This window comes from Trachypithecus francoisi, unplaced genomic scaffold (assembly GCF_009764315.1).
Source record: "Trachypithecus francoisi isolate TF-2019V2 unplaced genomic scaffold, Tfra_2.0 Lachesis_group11, whole genome shotgun sequence".
In the NCBI taxonomy this organism is placed as follows: domain Eukaryota; kingdom Metazoa; phylum Chordata; class Mammalia; order Primates; family Cercopithecidae; genus Trachypithecus; species Trachypithecus francoisi.
Genome location: NW_022681456.1, coordinates 11,731,619 through 11,749,620, shown reverse-complemented (window position 1 = coordinate 11,749,620; position 18,002 = coordinate 11,731,619). Strand labels below are relative to the sequence as shown.

The window sequence follows — 18,002 nt, the reverse complement described above, 5'->3', positions numbered from 1 at the left end:
TGCCCACTGCACTCCAGCCTAGGCGACAGGGTGAGATTCTGTCTCAAAAAAATGAAAAAATCATAAATAAATAAATAAAGTCTTCCTTGCATTCATAGCTGAATTCTATCAGACATTCAAAGATGACTTTGCAAGATGGGCGGATCATCTGAGGTCGGAAGTTCGAGACCAGCCTGGGCAACATGATGAAACCCCATCTCTACTAAAAATACAAAACTTAGCCAGGCGTGGTGGCACATGCCTGTAATCCCAGCTACTTGGGAGTCTATGGCTGGAGAATCACTTGAACCTGGGAGGCGGAGGTTACAGTGAGCCAAGATCGCACCACTGCACTCCAGCTTGGGCGACAAGAGTGAAACTCTGTCTCAAAAAACCAAAACAAAACAAAGATAACTTGGTACCGATCCTGTTGACACTATTCCAAAAGAGAGGGAAAGAAAGAATCCTCCCTAAATCATTCTATGAAGCCAGTATCACCCTAATACCCAAACCAGGAAAAGACATAACAAAAAAAGAAAACTAAAGACCAATATCCCTGATGAACACAGATGCAAAAAACCTCCACGAAATACTAGCTAACTAAATCCAACAGCATATCAACAAGATAATCCCTCCATGATCGAGTGGGTTTCATACCAGGGGATGCTTTAACAAACACATGTCAATAAATGTGATTCACCACATAAACACAATTAAAAATAAAAAATCCTATGATCATCTCAATAGACACAGAAAGAACATTTGACAAAATCCAGCATCCCTTTATGATGAGAGTCTTCCTAAACCATCAGCATCCGGTGAGCTTTCAGAGAACTGAAGACTCCCTGAACCACGGACTGGGAGGTATGAGGTCAGTGTGGCAGGAGGAGAGGTGCCTAAACTCAGGTCAGAGGCGGGAAACACCAGAATTCAATTCTCCGCTTCAGTACGGAAAAGCTCCCATCCAGGGAGCTGCAAACCCTTCCTGGGTTTCCCAAGACTCTCTCTCTCCGCAAAGCCACAAGTCAAGTACCACGAATCTCAGATGTGTGTCTGTATGTGGCTCAGAGGGTGTAGATGCTGGAGAGAATCCCCAGGCCTGGGGAAGACCTAAAATACTCATCTAGGGGCTGGTCACAGTGGCTCATGTCTGTAACCCCAGCGTTTTGGGAGGCTAAGGCGGGCGGATCATTTGAGACCAGGAGTTCGAGACCTGCCTGAACAACATGGCAAAATCCCGTTGCTACTAAAAATACAAAAATTAGCCGGGCATGGTGGCGTGTACCTGTAATCTCAGCTATTGGGGAGGCTGAGGCAGGTGAATCGCTTGAACCCAGGAGGCGGAGGTTGCAGTGAGCCAAGATCATGCCACCACGCTCCAGCCTGGCAACAGAGCGAGACTCCATCTCAGAAAAAAAAAAAAAAAAAAGGCTGGGAGCGGTGGCTCATGCCTGTAATCTCAGCACTTTGGGAGGCTGAGGCAAGTGGATCACGAGGTCAGGAGATCGAGACCATCCTGGCTAACATGGTGAACCCCATCTCTACTAAAAATACAAAAAAATTAGCCAGGCGTGGAGGTGGGCGCCTGTAGTCCCAGCTACTCGGGAGGCTGAGGCAAGAGAATGGCGTGAACCCAGGAGGCGGAGCTTGTAGTGAGCTGAGATGCTGCCATTGCACTCCAGCCTGGGCGACAGAGACTCCATCTCCAAAAATAAAAAAAATAAAAAAATACTCATCTAGGTCAGTGGACCCCCAGTCTCTGGTCCTTTAGTTTTCACTGGTTGGAAACAGAATGAGAAAAACTATCAAAGTTGAAGTACTATCCTTTATTCTGACATTTTATACTTGTAACTTTTTTAGTGTCAGAACAGACCATGGGGTTTGTTGATCCTAACGCCCATGTTTAGCAAAATTACAAGTTGGCAACTCTGTATTTGTTCCTAAGTTTTTTTTCACTGGTCCATGAAATCAATGGCTGGGAACCGCTGAACTATGGTGCACCCTCCCACCCTACCCCACTCCTGTATCTCAGAGGGTGGCAAATTCCAACTGTCCCTTTTGTACTTCCCAAAACTCCAGGGAAAAAAATCCTGGTATCTCAACGCATAACCCTTCGGGCCAGAAGTCTTTGCCAGGACCTAACTGACTTCGGCTTGCAGCATCTCAAACGTACATTTCCTCTTCCTGCCTTCAACAGACAGCCACGCCCACACCCCTGCTGCCACGGCTTCTCAAGACCTCCCCCAGCTTGCTTAAGTCATCAACATCAACACCCACGCCATCCCACACAGCGGGAAAGTGATGAGCCACCTCCCAGCTCTGCATAAGGGCTGGACAGAGAGACTTAAGGCCTGTAAGGCTCAGAGGACGGGGTTGGGAGGGAACTTGTGTGTCCCAGAGTTCAGCTCCACCCCACCCCCACTGTAGAGATGGGAGAGCTGAGGTGCAGAGAGAGGAAGAGACCAGCTAATGTCACAAAGAGAGTCAGCAGTAAGGCCAAGAGCCTTCCAGCCATCCTTTGAATCCAGGGCCAATCCAGCAACACCTGCAGAGTGGATTGAGCACAGCTTAGAAGTAGGATACCACCTCCTTCCCCAGTCTCCACTCCACATCTGCCAGGGTGTCCCCATAAACGCTGACCACCAAGTGCAATCCCTTCCATCCCAAGCAGAGGTCTGCCCTTTCCCTGAGCCAAGCAGGTCTGAGGACAGACCTGAGGCCATGGTAACAAAGTCATCCCTGTACTAAACCCTGCCACTTCAAAATCCCAAATCTCCCTAATAGGGAAGTCTCCAGTTTCTGCCCAATTTTCCAGAAGCACCCAGATGTGCAGGCCCCACCCCCACAGCAGGAACTGGTACTACAACCACCACCAGGGCTTGATGTCCAGACCTAAGGCCAGCTTCCAGCCCAACTCTCAGAAATATCTTAGTGGTCTCAAAGGATACTCCTATCGTCTGGTCCAAGCTTCCACCCAGTTGTAGATTCTCTGCAAGCGCCTTGACTCATTCATATCTACCTTCTACTTCTATGCCTCCAGTGACAGGGAGCTCACTACCTAACAGAGCAAGTTATTCCAATACCACTCGGCTACACTCCTTTCAGGAGACAATCCTTCACCTGGCTGGCTGAAGTTACTATATGCCTTCACTTTCTCAGGTAAAGCAACCCAATTCCTCCTTCAAATTCATCTCACCTAATGTGGTCTCTAGACCCACCCACACCCCACTTCAGCTTGATTTAACCTCCAAAGTACAATGACCAAGAGGAACAAAACCTCCTTCCCATAGGCTACGCGCGGTGGCTCACACCTGTAATCCTAGCACTTTGGGAGGCCAAGGAGGGAGAATCCCTTGAGGCCAGGAGTTGGAGACCAGCCGGGACAACATGGCAAAACCCCATCTCCACTAAAAATACAAAAATTAGCTGGGCATGTTGGCGCATGTCTGTAATCCCAGCTACTTGGGAGGCTGAGACATGAGAATTGCTTGAACCCAGGAGGTGGGGGTTGCAGTGAGCCGAGATCACACCACTGCACTCCAGCCTGGGTGACAGAGCGAGACTGTCTCAAAAAAAAAAAAAAACCAGCACGGCCGGGCACAGTGGCTCAAGCCTGCAATCCCAGTACTTTGGGAGGCCAAGGTGGGCAGATCACGAGGTGAGGAGATCAAGACCATCCTGGCTAACATGGTGAAACCCCGTCTCTACTAAAAAATACAAAAAATTAGCCAGGCGAGGTGGCGGGCGCCTGTAGTCTCAGCTACTCGGGAGGCTGAGGCAGGAGAATGATGTAAACCCAGGAGGCGGAACTTGCAGTGAGCTGAGATCTGGCCACTGCACTCCAGCCTGGGCGACAGAGCGAGACTCCGTCTCAAAAAAGAAAACACAACTCCTACGTGTGGCCTTACCTCCCCCCTACACAGCGGACTATCACCTCCCTCATCCTAGGTAGAATGCTTCCATTAATGCAACCTAAGAGATAATTTAATTCCCTGACCCCTAGGTCATCAGCCGCATCCACTAGTGACTGAGCCAGGACCAGCCCAAAGCCCTTAATTCATCTCCAATGAACTGGAGGCAAGGAGGTCTTAGCTCACTCAGACCTCATAACCACCCTGTGGAAATCTTAATCCTATTTTACAGATGGGAACACTGAGGCATGAAGAAGTGAAGTCACAGCCCCCAAGTGGCCGATCCAGAATTCCACGGGAGGCCGTGCACAGCCCTTCCCCAGACCCTGCCTCAGGGCAAACCCACCCCCATTACCCAACATGCAAATCTCCACAGGAAGTCCTTCACAGGCATTCAAATCTCCCCTGAGAGAGCCCAAGGCCTTCTCGAGGGAGAGAGAATTCCAGCCCGCAGGTGGTAGATACAGGTGGGATGTGAGGGGAAACCTGCCCGGCTTTTCCCTCCAGCCCAAGGCTGGCTCCCCTGGGACCGCCAATGGCCTGTCAAACCCATCAGGTCCAGAGCCAGGGCCTAAAACCACGGCTCAGGCCCCAGGAGACTCGGGGAGCCCAGGGAGAGCCCCTTGGAACCTACCGGAAGGGATGAAAAATGTGTAGCCCTGCTTCAGCTCAATTCTTTGGCATCGTTCCACACGGTCTCCCAGAAAGATGTCACTCTGTTTGCCTGACAGCACCCACTCCTCGTACAGCGCCAAATTGTGCAGCGTTGGAGGAATCAGCCAAAAAATCTTGGGAGGAAACACAGGCAGTCAGCTGGAGACCCAGGCCCAGACCAGACCCAGAGAGAGGGCCCCACCTGCCTGGGGGAAGGAGGGGGGGCGAGAGAAGGGGCGGGGTGTGGAGAGATGGACAGATCCATCTCACTGGACCCTCTGCAAGGCCAGGTCCAAAGAGCCTCTGGGGAAGCAGGAAGGGCTGTGCCCACCTTCAGGTAACCTCCATTCCTGCTGAAATCCCAGGATGGGAGTACTTCCTGGACTGGGTGGGACATGCTTTCTCCAGAACCACGGGCTTGTCTGGGAGGTGGGGGAAGGAGAGGAAGGGAATTTCCTAAGTTGTAAGATAAAATAGCCCAGTAAATAAACCCAGCTTGTGCACACTTTGGAGAAGGAGGAAAAACATCTGGAATCAAGTGGGTTGACTTCCTCCCAGAATTTCTTCCAACACATTCAGTTAAAACAAACGCACATGCAGACCCAGCCAAGCAGGGTGGCACAGGCGTATTTTCAAGAAGCACCCACCTCCATCCCCACGTGGACACACAACAAAAGCAGACACAGGGAGCACCCTTAGCATTCTGTCCCCAGTGCAAAATGTTCGTGGAGGCAGGTGGTGCTGGCAACTAGACTTTGAAGTGAAAAGGTCCCAGGGCAGAAGCTGAGAAGACAGCCAGGGAAGATGAATGCTGGTCATTCTCAAGCCAAACCCAAGCTTCAAATCTGGCCCAAGGGGCTTAGAACACTGGACTGGGTGAGTGGAGCAGGCCTGCATGGGTGACTAGATGTGATGTAAAAGGTCTGAACTTGACCTTGCCCTCCAGAAGGAGCGACCTTCTCTAGGGTTCTAGGGGAAGGAGCGACCCTGGGCCAGGAGCCATGGCCCACGCCTACAATTCCAGCACTTTGGAAGGCCGAGGCGAGAGGATCACGTGAGCCCAGGAGTTTGAGAACAGCCTGTGCAACATGCTGAAACTCTGTCTCTACAAAACACACATAAATTAGTTGAGCCTGGTGGTGTATCCCTGTAGTCCCAGCTACTTGGGAGCTGGGGTGGGAAGATCACTTGAGCCCGGGAGGTGGAGGCTACAATGAGCTGTGATTGTACCACTGTACTCCACCCTGGGTGACAGAGCAAGGCCCTATCTCTTAAAAATAAAAAATAAAAAATAAAAATAAAGCCCGGCGTGGTGGCTCACGCCTGTAATCCCAGCACTTTGGGAGGCCAAGGCGGGCGGATCACGAGGTCAGGAGATGGAGACCATCCCAGCTAACACAGTGAAACCCCGTCTCTACTAAAACTACAAAAAATTAGCCAGGCGTGGTGGCGGCGCCTGTAGTCTCAGCTACTCAGGAGGCTGAGGCAGGAGAATGGCGTGAACCCGGGAGGCGGAACTTGCAGTGAGCCAAGATCGCACCACTGCACTCCAGCCTGGGCAACAGAGCAAGACTTCCTCTCAAAAAAAAAAAAAAAAAAAAAACTTAATCCTGAAAATACTCCTGGGGCAGGGCTGGCTGGAGGAGGGAGGTGGGAGGAGGGGGAAAGGTAAGTGAGCCTCTCCCCACACAAACAGCTGGAGATGCATAGAAAGTTAAAGGCAACTGAAACTCACCTTCCCACCCCGGAAAACATGGTACCAAACGGAAGTGCCTCCAAAGTCGATGTGGAAGTCGGTGAAGCAGCCCTTCACGCTCATCAGACAGTACCTGCAGCACAGTGGCAGGGAGGCAGAACACAGAGCGACATCTAAATCACAAGAGGCAAGCAAAGGACGTCAGAGGTCCCGAACTGGCGCCCTTTTATAAACGCTGACGCTGGGGAATTTTCTTTTTTTCTTATTTAAAAATCCAAATGTAATCGGAGTTCCCCACGGGGGAAGCCCCTGTGATCAGGTGACAAATCTCAAGCACTGGTCGCCTACCTACCCCAGAGGCTGGAAGCGATATGCTTGTTTTCAGGTTCTTGCGAGAAGTGGCAACCCACAGGCCACTTTACAGGTTCCTAACACTGGGTGGGTTTCTACCCTTGCCCTGCCTCTGCCCTCCCCCAGTTAGAGGCTTCCTCTCTACTCCTTCACAACTTGGATACCTGCAGTTCTCCGAAGCTGCCAGCCCCCTTTGTAGCAGCTGGGCCCCCTGGAATTCAGCTGTATACCACCTGCACAGCCTGCCAATTACCAGTCCCCATTCATCTCCTCATTCATTCAACCAGAGGTCCAGCCCAGAGCCAGCTTTGGCCTTGAGAGAAATGCGTAAGAATGCAGAAGACCCCTGCCCCTAACTATGGGACACTCCTAAAGAAGCAATGCACAGGAAAAGTTAAATGATCAAAAAAAAAACCACACACACAAAAAATAAAACTGCAATTGATTGCCAAGTAAGCAATGCAGCTAGAAAAGTAAGGGGGGGTTCCAGCCCCAAAAGACCACGCGGTGTCTGGTCTCATGTACACAAGTGTGCAGAGTAGACAAATCTATAGAGACAGAAAGCAGATTAGTGGGTGTCAGGGGCTGGGGGGCAGGACAATGGGGAATGACTGCTAATGGGTACAGGGTTTCATTCTGGGGTGATGAAAATGTTCTAAAATTAACTGTGGTTGCAAAACTCTGTGAACATACTAAAACCCGTTGAATTGTACACTTTTACATGGGTGAATGGTCTGTGAATTATGTCTCAGTAAGGCTGTTATAAACAAGTAAAGAATTTAAGAGAAATTAAATTGGGGGTGGTGGCCACACACAGAGGGAGAGGAGGAGGAGGAAGAACTTGGACCTTGGAGGCTGGGGCCGGGGAGTGCATCCAGGGGAAGCAGGAACCGGCCAGCAGCCATCCCCTTCTCAGTGCTATGGAGGGCTGGAGAGCCCACCCTTCCTTGCAGAAACACCCAGGGCTCCCCTCCTCCCCCAGCTGCTGCCCTCCTAGGAGTGGGGCAGAGCTTCAGGAGGAGGGAACACAGAGAAGGCTTCCAAGTCCAGGCCTGGCAGATGACGGTGCCAGGGACCCCTCCCTGCCACTTGCCCCTTCCCACAAGAGCCCCAGGTGGCATGGATGGGCAGCCTCCCCACCGCTCACGCCCACGCACCTTGGCACCTCCGGAGCCCGCAACACATGCTTACCCCACTGACCTCTTTTCCCCGCTGCACTTTGCCTTTCCATGGTTTGGGGAAGAGGGAAGAAATGGGGCGGGGACGGACAGGGAGGAGCCAACAGCGCGCCGGCACGAGTGGAGATAATGCGGGGAGTGGGGCTGAGCTGGTTAGAAGGAGGAGGGCTCCAGGTGCCCCCTCCCTCTGGCTGCCTTTTGCACCTCGCTTTCAGGTGGACCGGGGGCTCAGCAGTATGCAGGCGGCGTGCCCGCGTCCCTCCTCCCCATAGGCTGGAAGGAGCCTTAACCATGTGTCTGCAGGAGGCTGACAAATCAGAAGGCCTTCCAGTACATCAGAGCCCCGCTGCCTAGCAACCCCATCGGAGGGGTGTAGTTGACAGCACAGGACGCAGGCTGTCACGAAGACAGGCGCGGGCTGCGGAACTGGCAATGGGGTGGTCAAAGTCCTGACGCTGGGCTCCACACCGTCCTCACCTGTAGGCCAGCTGGGCCCAGCGGGGGCCCCGCCTGAAGGCCTGGGTGATCCTCTTCTCTCCAAGGAAAGGGGGGGTCCTGAAGCCCTCACCCACCCCACCCCCACGGACCACACTGGCCTCTTCTCTCTAAGCACCACTTCAAAATATTAGTCCTCATTTCCCTAAAACCATCTCTTCGACTTGGGGTTTTTGTTTTTTGTTTTTTCTTTTTTTAATCTAACCTTGGTTTCCACCCCCTCCAGGCCTCAGCTGAACACAGTCTAGGGAAAACAATCTAAGTATGTGCGGGGCGGAGCCCGGAGAACGCGCTTCTCTTGTAGGCAGCTGGATGCCCGCGGGTACCCACAGCAGAGAGGAGAGGACAGGAGCTCGCCTCTTGGGCTGCAGGCCCCAGGTCTGCCTGGCTAACCAGGTCACCCCCACCCTGCCATCCTCCAGCTCCCCGCAACCCTGACCTCCCCAGCACGTGCAGAAAAGAATCGCTGCAAGCTGGCTGCAGTGTGCAGAGAAAGTTCTCCAAGTTGAGTCTGTGTCTGATCTGCCCTCTGGGTCACCCTCCGGCATCCAGAGGCCCCTAGGGGAGCTGGGGCGGCCTCTTCCAGACCTGCCTCTCCTAGAGAGGCCCCTCCTCCCGGTGTCCCTCATTTCCTGGCCGCCAAGCCTGGCCGCCCCCCCACCCTGCGATCGCAGGCATTAGGGGAGCCAGGGCGGCTGGGACAGCGCTGCTTTGTCCGGCCCCTGTGGCGGGGAGGCCACCCCCGCTCCCGTCCCGCGTTGGCTCCGGGGCTCCCCCCTGGCTGGCTTGCTCGCTCACTCTGGCGTGACGCCTTTGCACTGACCTCTGCAGCTTCCTCTTCCCAAGCACACCGCAGTCACATGGGCACCCCGGCTCAGTGCCACGGCCGCTAAGCTCTCCCCACGGCCAGCCGGCTAGCCCGGCTTCCGCCTGGGCCTCGGCCGCCCCCGGCCGCCCCCAGCTCAGGTGGCTTCTGTGTAGCAAGGCACCCTCCAAGTTGGCGGCAGATCATCGGGAGCCCCCGAACCGAGCCTTTGGGGGTTCCCGCCTGCCAGGGCCGGGCCAGCGGGGAGGAGGGCGGCAGGAGGGTCTCTGCACCTGCAGCACCAACTTTAGGGCGATGCCTGGGGGCTGCGGAGGCGGGACGACCCCGCCCCACCTTTTTCCCTCCAACTTGGCTTAACTCCCCCTGTGGCTCGGGAGGCGTCCCCGTGGAGAAAGTGCCGGGAGGGGCCCCGGAACGCTGGCACCAGAAGGGGACGGGAGGTGCCAAGAGCGCACCGCACACTCGCACCCGACCCCGGGAGACACAAAGAGCCGCTCCGCGACGCCGGCCCTGTAGCCAGCGGGCGGGAGGCCACCCACACCCGCCCCTCGCAGGGCCACAAAGGAGGGGGCGCCCGGGCAGCGCAGCGCGGCCCGCGGTTACCCTCGGCGGCGGCGGCAGCGGCGGCTCCCGGGTGTCCCCTTCGCCGGCGGAGGCTCGATGCGCGCCCGGCCCCGTTCCCGGCGGCAACGCTAGCCGAGCCCCCTCCACAGCGCTGCCAGGCCCTGGCCGAGGACGAGGACGCGGGGCCCCCACTCGCTGCCTTCCTTCCGCGGGGAGCCCGGCGCTGCCTGCGCTCATGCCCGCGCTGAAACTGAACACCCGCGGCGCCGGGCCGCCAGGGAGGCGGAGGGAGGCCGCGGGGCGACCGGGAAGCAGCGCAGGCCAGCACCAGGAGACGCCCCTCGCCCGGCCGGTGGGGGTGCAGGGCCGGCTCTACCCACCCCCTGTGCCCCATGTTCCACAGCGGGTGACGGCCAGCAAAGCCACCTTCCTAAGATGGGCCTCTCCAGACACAGCCATAGAAAGGACCCAAGCTAGGGGCCGTGGGGGAGAGTGGGATCCCGAGTATGGCAGCGCTGAGAAGGGGGAAGCGGCTCTGACCTCAAGGCCCACGCGCTGTGTGACCTTAGGCAATTCATTTCCCCTCTCTGAGCAGCATCCTCACTGCTGGGCACTGAAGTTCAACTCTGCATTCTAAGATGTTCTTTTACCGCCCCTTCCCCTGCCTGGTGGCTTAGTGACTATGTATCCTACATCATAGCATGGTTGAGAGAATCCTTTGAGATAAAATACATATTCACCGCATCATCCAAACTATGGTACCTGGATTACTTAATCCAAACTTCACAACAACCCTAGAAAGTCATTCCCAGGATTCTTCCTGTTTTCAGGTAAGAACAGGAAGGCTTGTGACTCCAGCCTCAAGTTCAGGTCCAGCCTCCAGTTCGGGTCACCAGCCTATCAGAGGCAGTGCTCACCCAGGCAGCCTGTCTCCCAGTCCCTCAGCTTTCCCCCTATTAAGCCTACCTGACACACCCCAACTCTAGGAAGAATCCAGAGGTTACAGCCAAACCCCACCACTAACCTCCGGCTGCAGGTGGTCATCCTGCTCAAATCAGAAGTCCTACTCTCCAGGTCACCAGAGACTCCGCCCTCCTCCCACCCTGTCCCACACCCTTCTTCCAAACCACAAGGGGGCTCTTAGAGATGGTCCCATGGCCTCTGCAGGGGCAGATTCCAGCCTCTCCATTCTTTCTCCAAACCCCAGCCACGGGAACTACTGAGCAATATTCATTAATAGGTTCTAATTACCAAGTGCTAATAATAGTAATAGCTGTTTACATGCGTGATCTCGTTTCACCCTTAAGACAACCAACATAATGGTGCACGCCTGTAGTCCCTGCTACCAGCGAGGCTGGGGTGGGAGGATTGCTTCAGCTCACGAGGTCGAGGCTGCCATGAATCATGACTGCGCCACTGCACTCCAGCCTGGGTGACATAGGAGACCCTCTCGAAAGAAAGGAAAGAAAGGAAGAGAGGAAGAGAGAAAGAGAGAAAGAGAGAGAAAGAGAGAAAGAAAGAAAGAAAGAAAAGGATGTGGTGTTAAATGAGCTAGGTCCAGTCCTCATGGCTGGACCAGGCTATCCAAATGAGATAATTATATTTTTAGTCACAAATGCCTCAGCTCCTTGATGGCAGGGACCATATCCGATTCATCTGTGTAACCGTAGCACCCTGCAGCAACCCTATAATTACTCCACTGGGCTCTGTGACATTGGACTGGTCTTCCCCCTTTCTGAACTCAGAGTCCCGCTAATCAGGGGCCTCTAACTGGTGTCTTCATGGGCCGCACCAGGCCCCAGAAGCACTTGGTTTGGCCAGCAGTTTTTTTTTACTTTTAAGGGAATTTCTCAGTTATCCACAAGCCTCACCAGCCCCTAATGTGTTTTTTTGCTTGTTTCTTGAGACAAAGTCTTCTCTTTTGCCCAAGCTGGAGCGCAGTGGCATGATCTCGGCTCACTGCAACCTCCGTCTCCCAAGTTCAAGCCTCAGCTTCCCAAGTAGCACTCCAGGGCCACACCACTACACCCGGCTGATTTTTGTATTTTTAGTACAAATGGGGTTTTGCTGTGTTGGCGAGACTGGTCTTGAACTCCTGGCCTCAAGCAATCCACCCACCGGGACCTCCTAAAGTGCTGAGATTACAGACATGAGCCACCGCACCTCGCCTAACCCTACTACCTTGTACTCACCCATTACCTGCATTGAACCACTATGAACCTCAGTTTCCTTGTCTATAAAATGGGGATAGTAACCCCTGTCTCCAGTATTGAAATGTGTATGCCAAGTGTCAATCACGGTGCCTTGGTCCATACATACAGGAATGCTGGCTTTCTTTGTTCCTCTTTTAAAGGTAGAGCAGTTGAGAGAAAAAGTCAGGAATCCAAAGACCTGGGGTCTAGTGCATGCCCTACAGGATCCTCCCCGTGCCAGGCCAGTTTCCCTATCTGACATATTACACAGTGATGATCATTTATAATGCTAGCAAACATGGCTGATGAAAGAGTAGGTCTTGAAGTTAAGGGTCAACGTGCAATGGAGACACAAAAGCCCTATACAGATGTGAAGGAGGGTTGATTGAAAAGTAGAGGATGAGGGCCGGGTGCGGTGGCTGACACCTATAATCCCAGCATTTTGGGAGGCCGAGGCGGGCAGATCACTTGAGGTCAGTAGTTCAAGACCAGCCTGGCCAACATGGTGAAACCCTGTCTCTACTAAAAAAACACAAAAAATTAGCCAGGTGTGGTGGTGCATGCCTGTAGTACCAGCTAAATCAGGAGGCTGAGGCAGGAGAGTCACTGGAACCCAGGAGGCAGAGACTGCAGTGAGCCAAGATCACACCGCTGGCACTCCAGTCTGGGCAACAGAGTGAGACTCTGTCCCAAAAAAAAAAAAAAAAAGTAGAGGATGCCAGAATTCCAGTGCAGCCACATAGACAATTGCCCACTTGTGAACCCTCTTCCATATCCACTGTGGGCTCTGTCTCCCCCACAGCATGGGAAGAAGGCAGGGCAGAAATGGCAGGACCCCTACATTGTAGAAGAAGAAACAGTCCCTTCAAGAGGATGGGCCAGGTGCAGTGACTTGAGTTTGTAATCCCAGCACTTTGAGAGGTCAAGGCAAGTGGATCACCTGAGGTGGGGAGTTCGAGACCAGCCTGACCAACATGGAGAAACCCTGTCTCTACCAGAAACACAAAATTAGCCAGCCGTGGTGGCGCATGCCTGTAATCCCAGCTACTCGGGAGGCTGAGGCAGGAGAATCGCTTGAACTCAGGAGGTGGAGGTTGCAGTGAGCAGAGATCACGCCATTGCACTCCAGCCTGGGCAACAAGAGCGAAACTCCGCTCTAAATAAATAAATAAATAAATAAAGGCTCAAGCCTGTAATCCCAGCACTTTGGGAGGCCGAGACAGGCGGATCACAAGGTCAGGAGATCGAGACCATCCTGGCTAACACAGTGAAACCCCGTCTCTACTAAAAAAAAAAAAAAAAAAACTAGCTGGGCGAGGTGGCAGGAGCCTGTGGTCCCAGCTACTCGGGAGGGTGAGGCAGGAGAATTGTGTAAACCCGGAGGCGGAGCTTGCAGTGAGCTGAGATCCGGCCACTGCACTCCAGCCTGGGCAACAGAGTGAGGCTCCGTCTCAAAAAAATAAATAAATAATAAAGGCTCAAGCCTGTAATCCCAGCACTTTGGGAGGCCGAGACAGGCGGATCACAAGGTCAGGAGATCGAGACCATCCTGGCTAACACAGTGAAACCCCGTCTCTACTAAAAAAAAAAAAAAAAAAACTAGCTGGGCGAGGTGGCAGGCGCCTGTGGTCCCAGCTACTCGGGAGGGTGAGGCAGGAGAATTGTGTAAACCCGGGAGGCGGAGCTTGCAGTGAGCTGAGATCCGGCCACTGCACTCCAGCCTGGGCAACAGAGTGAGGCTCCGTCTCAAAAAAATAAATAAATAAATAAATAAGCCAGGGGCAGTGGCTCACACCTGTAGTCCCAGCTACTCCAGAAGCTAAGGGAGGAGGATGCCTGGAGCCCAGGACGCTGAGGCCGCAGTGAGCTGTGACTGTGCCGCTGCACTGAAGCCTTGGCCACAGAGACAGCCCCTTCTCAAAAAAAAAAAAAAAAAAAGGAAGGAAGGGAGGGAGGGAGGGAGGAAGCGAGGGAGGGAAATTGTATTTATCAAGCAGAGTCCTATGGATAAAAGAGAAAAGAAAGGCTTGCTGGAGTGAGAGAGTAGCAGAGGCCCCAAAATGTACACAAAATGTGCCCAGCCCAATGCCTGTTTCCTCTTCTCTGTGTGTCAGGTTCTCACTCCCAGCAATTTCCCCTGTTCCTCCTGCCACCCCCAGAAAGTACATGGGGAAGAGAACACGCTCCACTATCAATTATCTGGGGGCCAAACCTATGCTTTATGTGGGATCCCCATTTTGCTGGGCTTTTGAGCTCCTTTACTGCTTATAAGACCACAGCATATCTTCATTCCACCAAGAAACTTGATTTCTACAAACCCTGTATTCTACAGGAGCAAAGGAGGGGAGGAGACTCACTAATCCATTTCTGGAATCTATCACAGAACCCAACAGTGCTAAATGAAAATGGTGAGCCCATGTCATAGAACTAGGGAACTGTGAAGGCTTTGAAACATGTCTACAAATGCTTTGATACACCTCCCTTAGACAGGCACAGCTAAATTCTCCTCCCCTTGAGTATGAGCTGGACTTAGTGATTTACTTTTAATTAACAGAATATGGCGGGAGCAAACAATATGTGACTTTCAAGATTAGGTCATAAAAGGCACTGTGGCTTCCTCCTTGGTGTTTTTTGAACCATTCACTGTGGGGGACCCAATGCCATGTCATGAGGACACACAAGCAGCCCTATGGAGAGCTATATGTGGCAAGGAACTGAGGCCTCCTGCCAACAGCCATGGGGATGCGCCACCTTGGAAGCGGATCTTCCAGCCCATAGGGGCTTCAGCTGACTGCAGCCCAGGCCTACCTCATTGCCCCACCACAACATTTCTCACTATGTTGCCCACGCTGGTCTTCAACTCCTGGGCTCAAGCGCTCCACCCGCCTTGGCCTCCCAAAGTGCTGTGATTACAGGCGTGAGCCACCGCACACGGCCAAGGCCTGCATCTTGACACAAGCTCATAAAACCGTGAGCCAGAACCACCCAGCTCAGTTGTTCTCGGATTCCTGAACCACAGAAAATGTGAGATAACGTTTGATGTTTTAAGCTGCTAAAAGTTTTCTTAAGCTCTGAAGTTTTAGAATAATTATGCAGCAATAAGCAACAAATGCAGGAATACTCCCAAATAACAGTCACTGTCTATATGGTTATAAGGAATTTTCCGAGACAAATGGTTCTATACATCCAATGCATTTCTGCAGGGTACAGATGAAGAAAAAGGTCATTGGCAGAGATGCACCTTGTCTTCAGCACTCATTCAGCCCAATCCTTTTTCCTGCTTTATGTTTCTCCATGACCATTACACCTCCTAAATTATTCCCTCATTTGCTTTCCTGTCTCTTTTCCCACCACAATGTATGCTCCATGAGAATGGGGACTTGGCTTTATGCACTGAAGTCCACCCACTACTACATAGAATCATGTCTTGCACATAAGAGAACTAATAGAATAACATAACTCCTTGCAAATCTTCTGTCTCCGTGAAGGTGCAACTACCCCCACTCGACTCCTATCACTCCTACCCCTTTTTAAGTATCTCAACTGAAAATCACTGAGGCTGGGCGCACTGGGTCACACCTGTAATCCCAGCACTTCGGGAGGCTGATGCAGGTGGATCACTTGAGGTCAGGAGTTTGAGACCAGCCTGGCCAACATGGCGAAACCCCTGTCTCTACTAAAAACATAAAAATTAGCTGGGCGTCATGGCAGGAGCCTGTAATCCCAGCTACTTGGAGGCTGATACAGGAGAATCACTTGAACCCCAGAGGTGGAGGTTACAGTAAGCTGAGATCTTACCACTGCACTCCAGCCTGGGTGACAGAGTAAAACCTTTCTCAAAAACAAAAAAAAGAAAAGAAAAGAAAAGAAAAACATTGAATCCTAAGCCAGCTGGGCATGGTGGCTCACACCCATATTTGCAACAATCTGGATCACTTGAGGCCAGGAGTTCAACACCAGCCTGGGCAACACAGAGAGATCCCCCCGCTGCCATCTCTACAAATTAAAAAAAATTTTTTTTAATTTTTAAAAATATCAGCCAGGTGCGGTGGCTCATGCCTGTAATCCTAGCACTTTGGGAGGCCAAGGTGGGCAGATCACGAGTTCAGGAGATCGAGACCATCCTGGCCAACATGGTGAAACCCCATCTCTACTAAAAACACAAAAAGTAGCTGGGCATGGTGGCGTGTGCCTATAATCCCAGCTACTCAGGAGGCTTAGGCAGGAGAATCACTTAACCAAGGAATCGGAGGTTGTAGTGAGTCGAGATCATGCCACTGCACTCCAGCCTGGCGACAGAGCAAAACTCCGTCTAAAAAAAAAACACACAGGCCGGGCGCGGTGGCTCAAGCCTGTAATCCCAGCACTTTGGGAGGCCGAGACGGGCGGATCACAAGGTCTGGAGATCAAGACCATCCTGGCTAACACGGTGAAACCCCGTCTCTACTAAAAAATACACAAAACTAGCCGGGCGAGGTGGCGGACGCCTGTAGTCCCAGCTACTCGGGAGGCTGAGGCAGGAGAATGGCGTGAACCTGAGAGGAGGAGCTTGCAGTGAGCTGAGATCCGGCCACTGCACTCCAGCCTGGGTGACAGAACAAGACTCCGTCTCAAAAAACAAAACAAAACAAAAAACACACACACACACAAAATTAGGCCAGGAGTAGTGGCACACCCCATCTGTAATCCCAGCACTTTGGGAGGCCAAGGTGGGTGGACTACTTGAGTCCAGGAGTCAAGACCAGCCTGGGCAACATGGCAAAACCCCATATCTAACTAAATTAGCCAGCCGTGGTGGTGAGTGCCTATGGTCTCAGCTGCTCAGGAGGCTGAGGGGAAGACTGCTTGAGCCTGGGAGGAAGAAGTTGCAGTGACCCACAAACGCACCACTGCACTCCAGCCTGGGCAAGAGAGAGAGACCCTGTCTTAGAAAAAAAAAAAGCCAGGTACATACCTATAGTCCTAGCTACTCAGGAGGCTGAGGTAGGAGGAGTCCTGGGAGTCTGAGGCTGCAGTAAGCTAGGATTATGCACTGCACTGCAGCCTGGGCAACAAAGCAAGACTGTGTCTCTAAACAATAAAAAACAAGTAAACAAAAAGATTCCTAGCCAGGCATGGTGGCTCATACCTGTAATCCCAGCACTTTGGGAAGCCAAGGCTGGTGGATCACCTGAGGTCAGGAGCTCGAGACCAGCCTGGCCAACATGGTGAAACCCCGTCTCTACTAAAAATACAAACATTAGCCACGTGTGGTGGTGCACACCTGTAGTCCCAGCTACTCGGGAGGCTGAGGCAGGAGAACTGCTTGAACCCAGGAGGCGAAAGTTGCAGTGAGCTGAGATCGCACCACTGCACTCCAACCTGGGCAACACAGTGAGTCTCCATCCCCAAAAAAAAAAAAAAAATCGGCCAGGTGTGGTGGCTCACACCAGTAATCCCAGCACTTTGGGAGGCCAAGGCGGGCAGATCATCTGAGGTCAGGAGTTCGAGATCGGCCTGGCCAACATGGTGAAACCCTGACTCTACTGAAAATACAAAAATTAGCTGGATGTGGTGGCAGACACCTGTAATTCCAGCTACTTGGGAGGCTGAGGTAGGAGGATCGCTTGAACCCCAGAAGCAAGGCAGAGGTTGCAGTGAGCCGAGATTGTGCCACCGCACTCCAGCCTGGGCGACAGAGTGAGACTACCTCTAAAAATATATAAATAAATAAATAAATAAAATCCTAAGCCCATCACCAAAAGTCCTGGAGCCGGGTGGGGAAGCAGTCGTGTGTCTGTGTCACCTCTCTCTTCCCTACTGCAATGCTTCCCTGCTGACAGCCATCTCTACCCTTCAGGGCCTCCAGCATGAAAGCTCTGTGATTCTAGAAACAATGTCATTTTAATTAAATTCCACGGAACTGTTCTATGATCCCGGAGGACTTCATCATGGTGGGATTTTTCACCCTGCTTATTAACTGAAATCAGTATTCTTTTCAGCAAAACAAATGGACTATTTCCAAGATGACAATTTCCTTCCTAACGAGGTTCAAATCCTCTAACCAGTTCCCATGGCCACTGATGGCCATCAAATAGATCCGTAGATCTATTTGCCACACAATTCAACCCCAAGACAAATGGTCCTAGAAAACTGGCAGTGTGTGCACAGTGACAG

At 52.6% G+C, this 18,002-nt stretch overlaps 1 protein-coding gene across 4 annotated transcripts in view; it reads right to left on the bottom strand.

Annotated features, from left to right (window-relative positions):
* Window positions 1–1,643: 1,643 nt before the first annotated feature.
* KDM2B (lysine demethylase 2B) overlaps window positions 1,644–18,002 on the bottom strand; it is a 54,714-nt gene continuing 38,355 nt past the window's right edge. For 2 of the 4 annotated variants that reach the window (XM_033220342.1, XM_033220343.1), the window contains exons 7-9: window positions 6,280–6,373; window positions 4,525–4,678; window positions 1,644–2,524 (exon numbers count right to left, since the gene is read on the bottom strand). In XM_033220342.1, coding sequence (XP_033076233.1) covers window positions 2,340–2,524; window positions 4,525–4,678; window positions 6,280–6,373 — 433 coding nt within the window. In that variant the 3' untranslated portion in view covers window positions 1,644–2,339. The remainder of the gene's footprint in view (window positions 2,525–4,524; window positions 4,679–6,279; window positions 6,374–18,002) is intronic. The other 2 variants (XM_033220345.1, XM_033220344.1) reach the window with 2 other exon arrangements.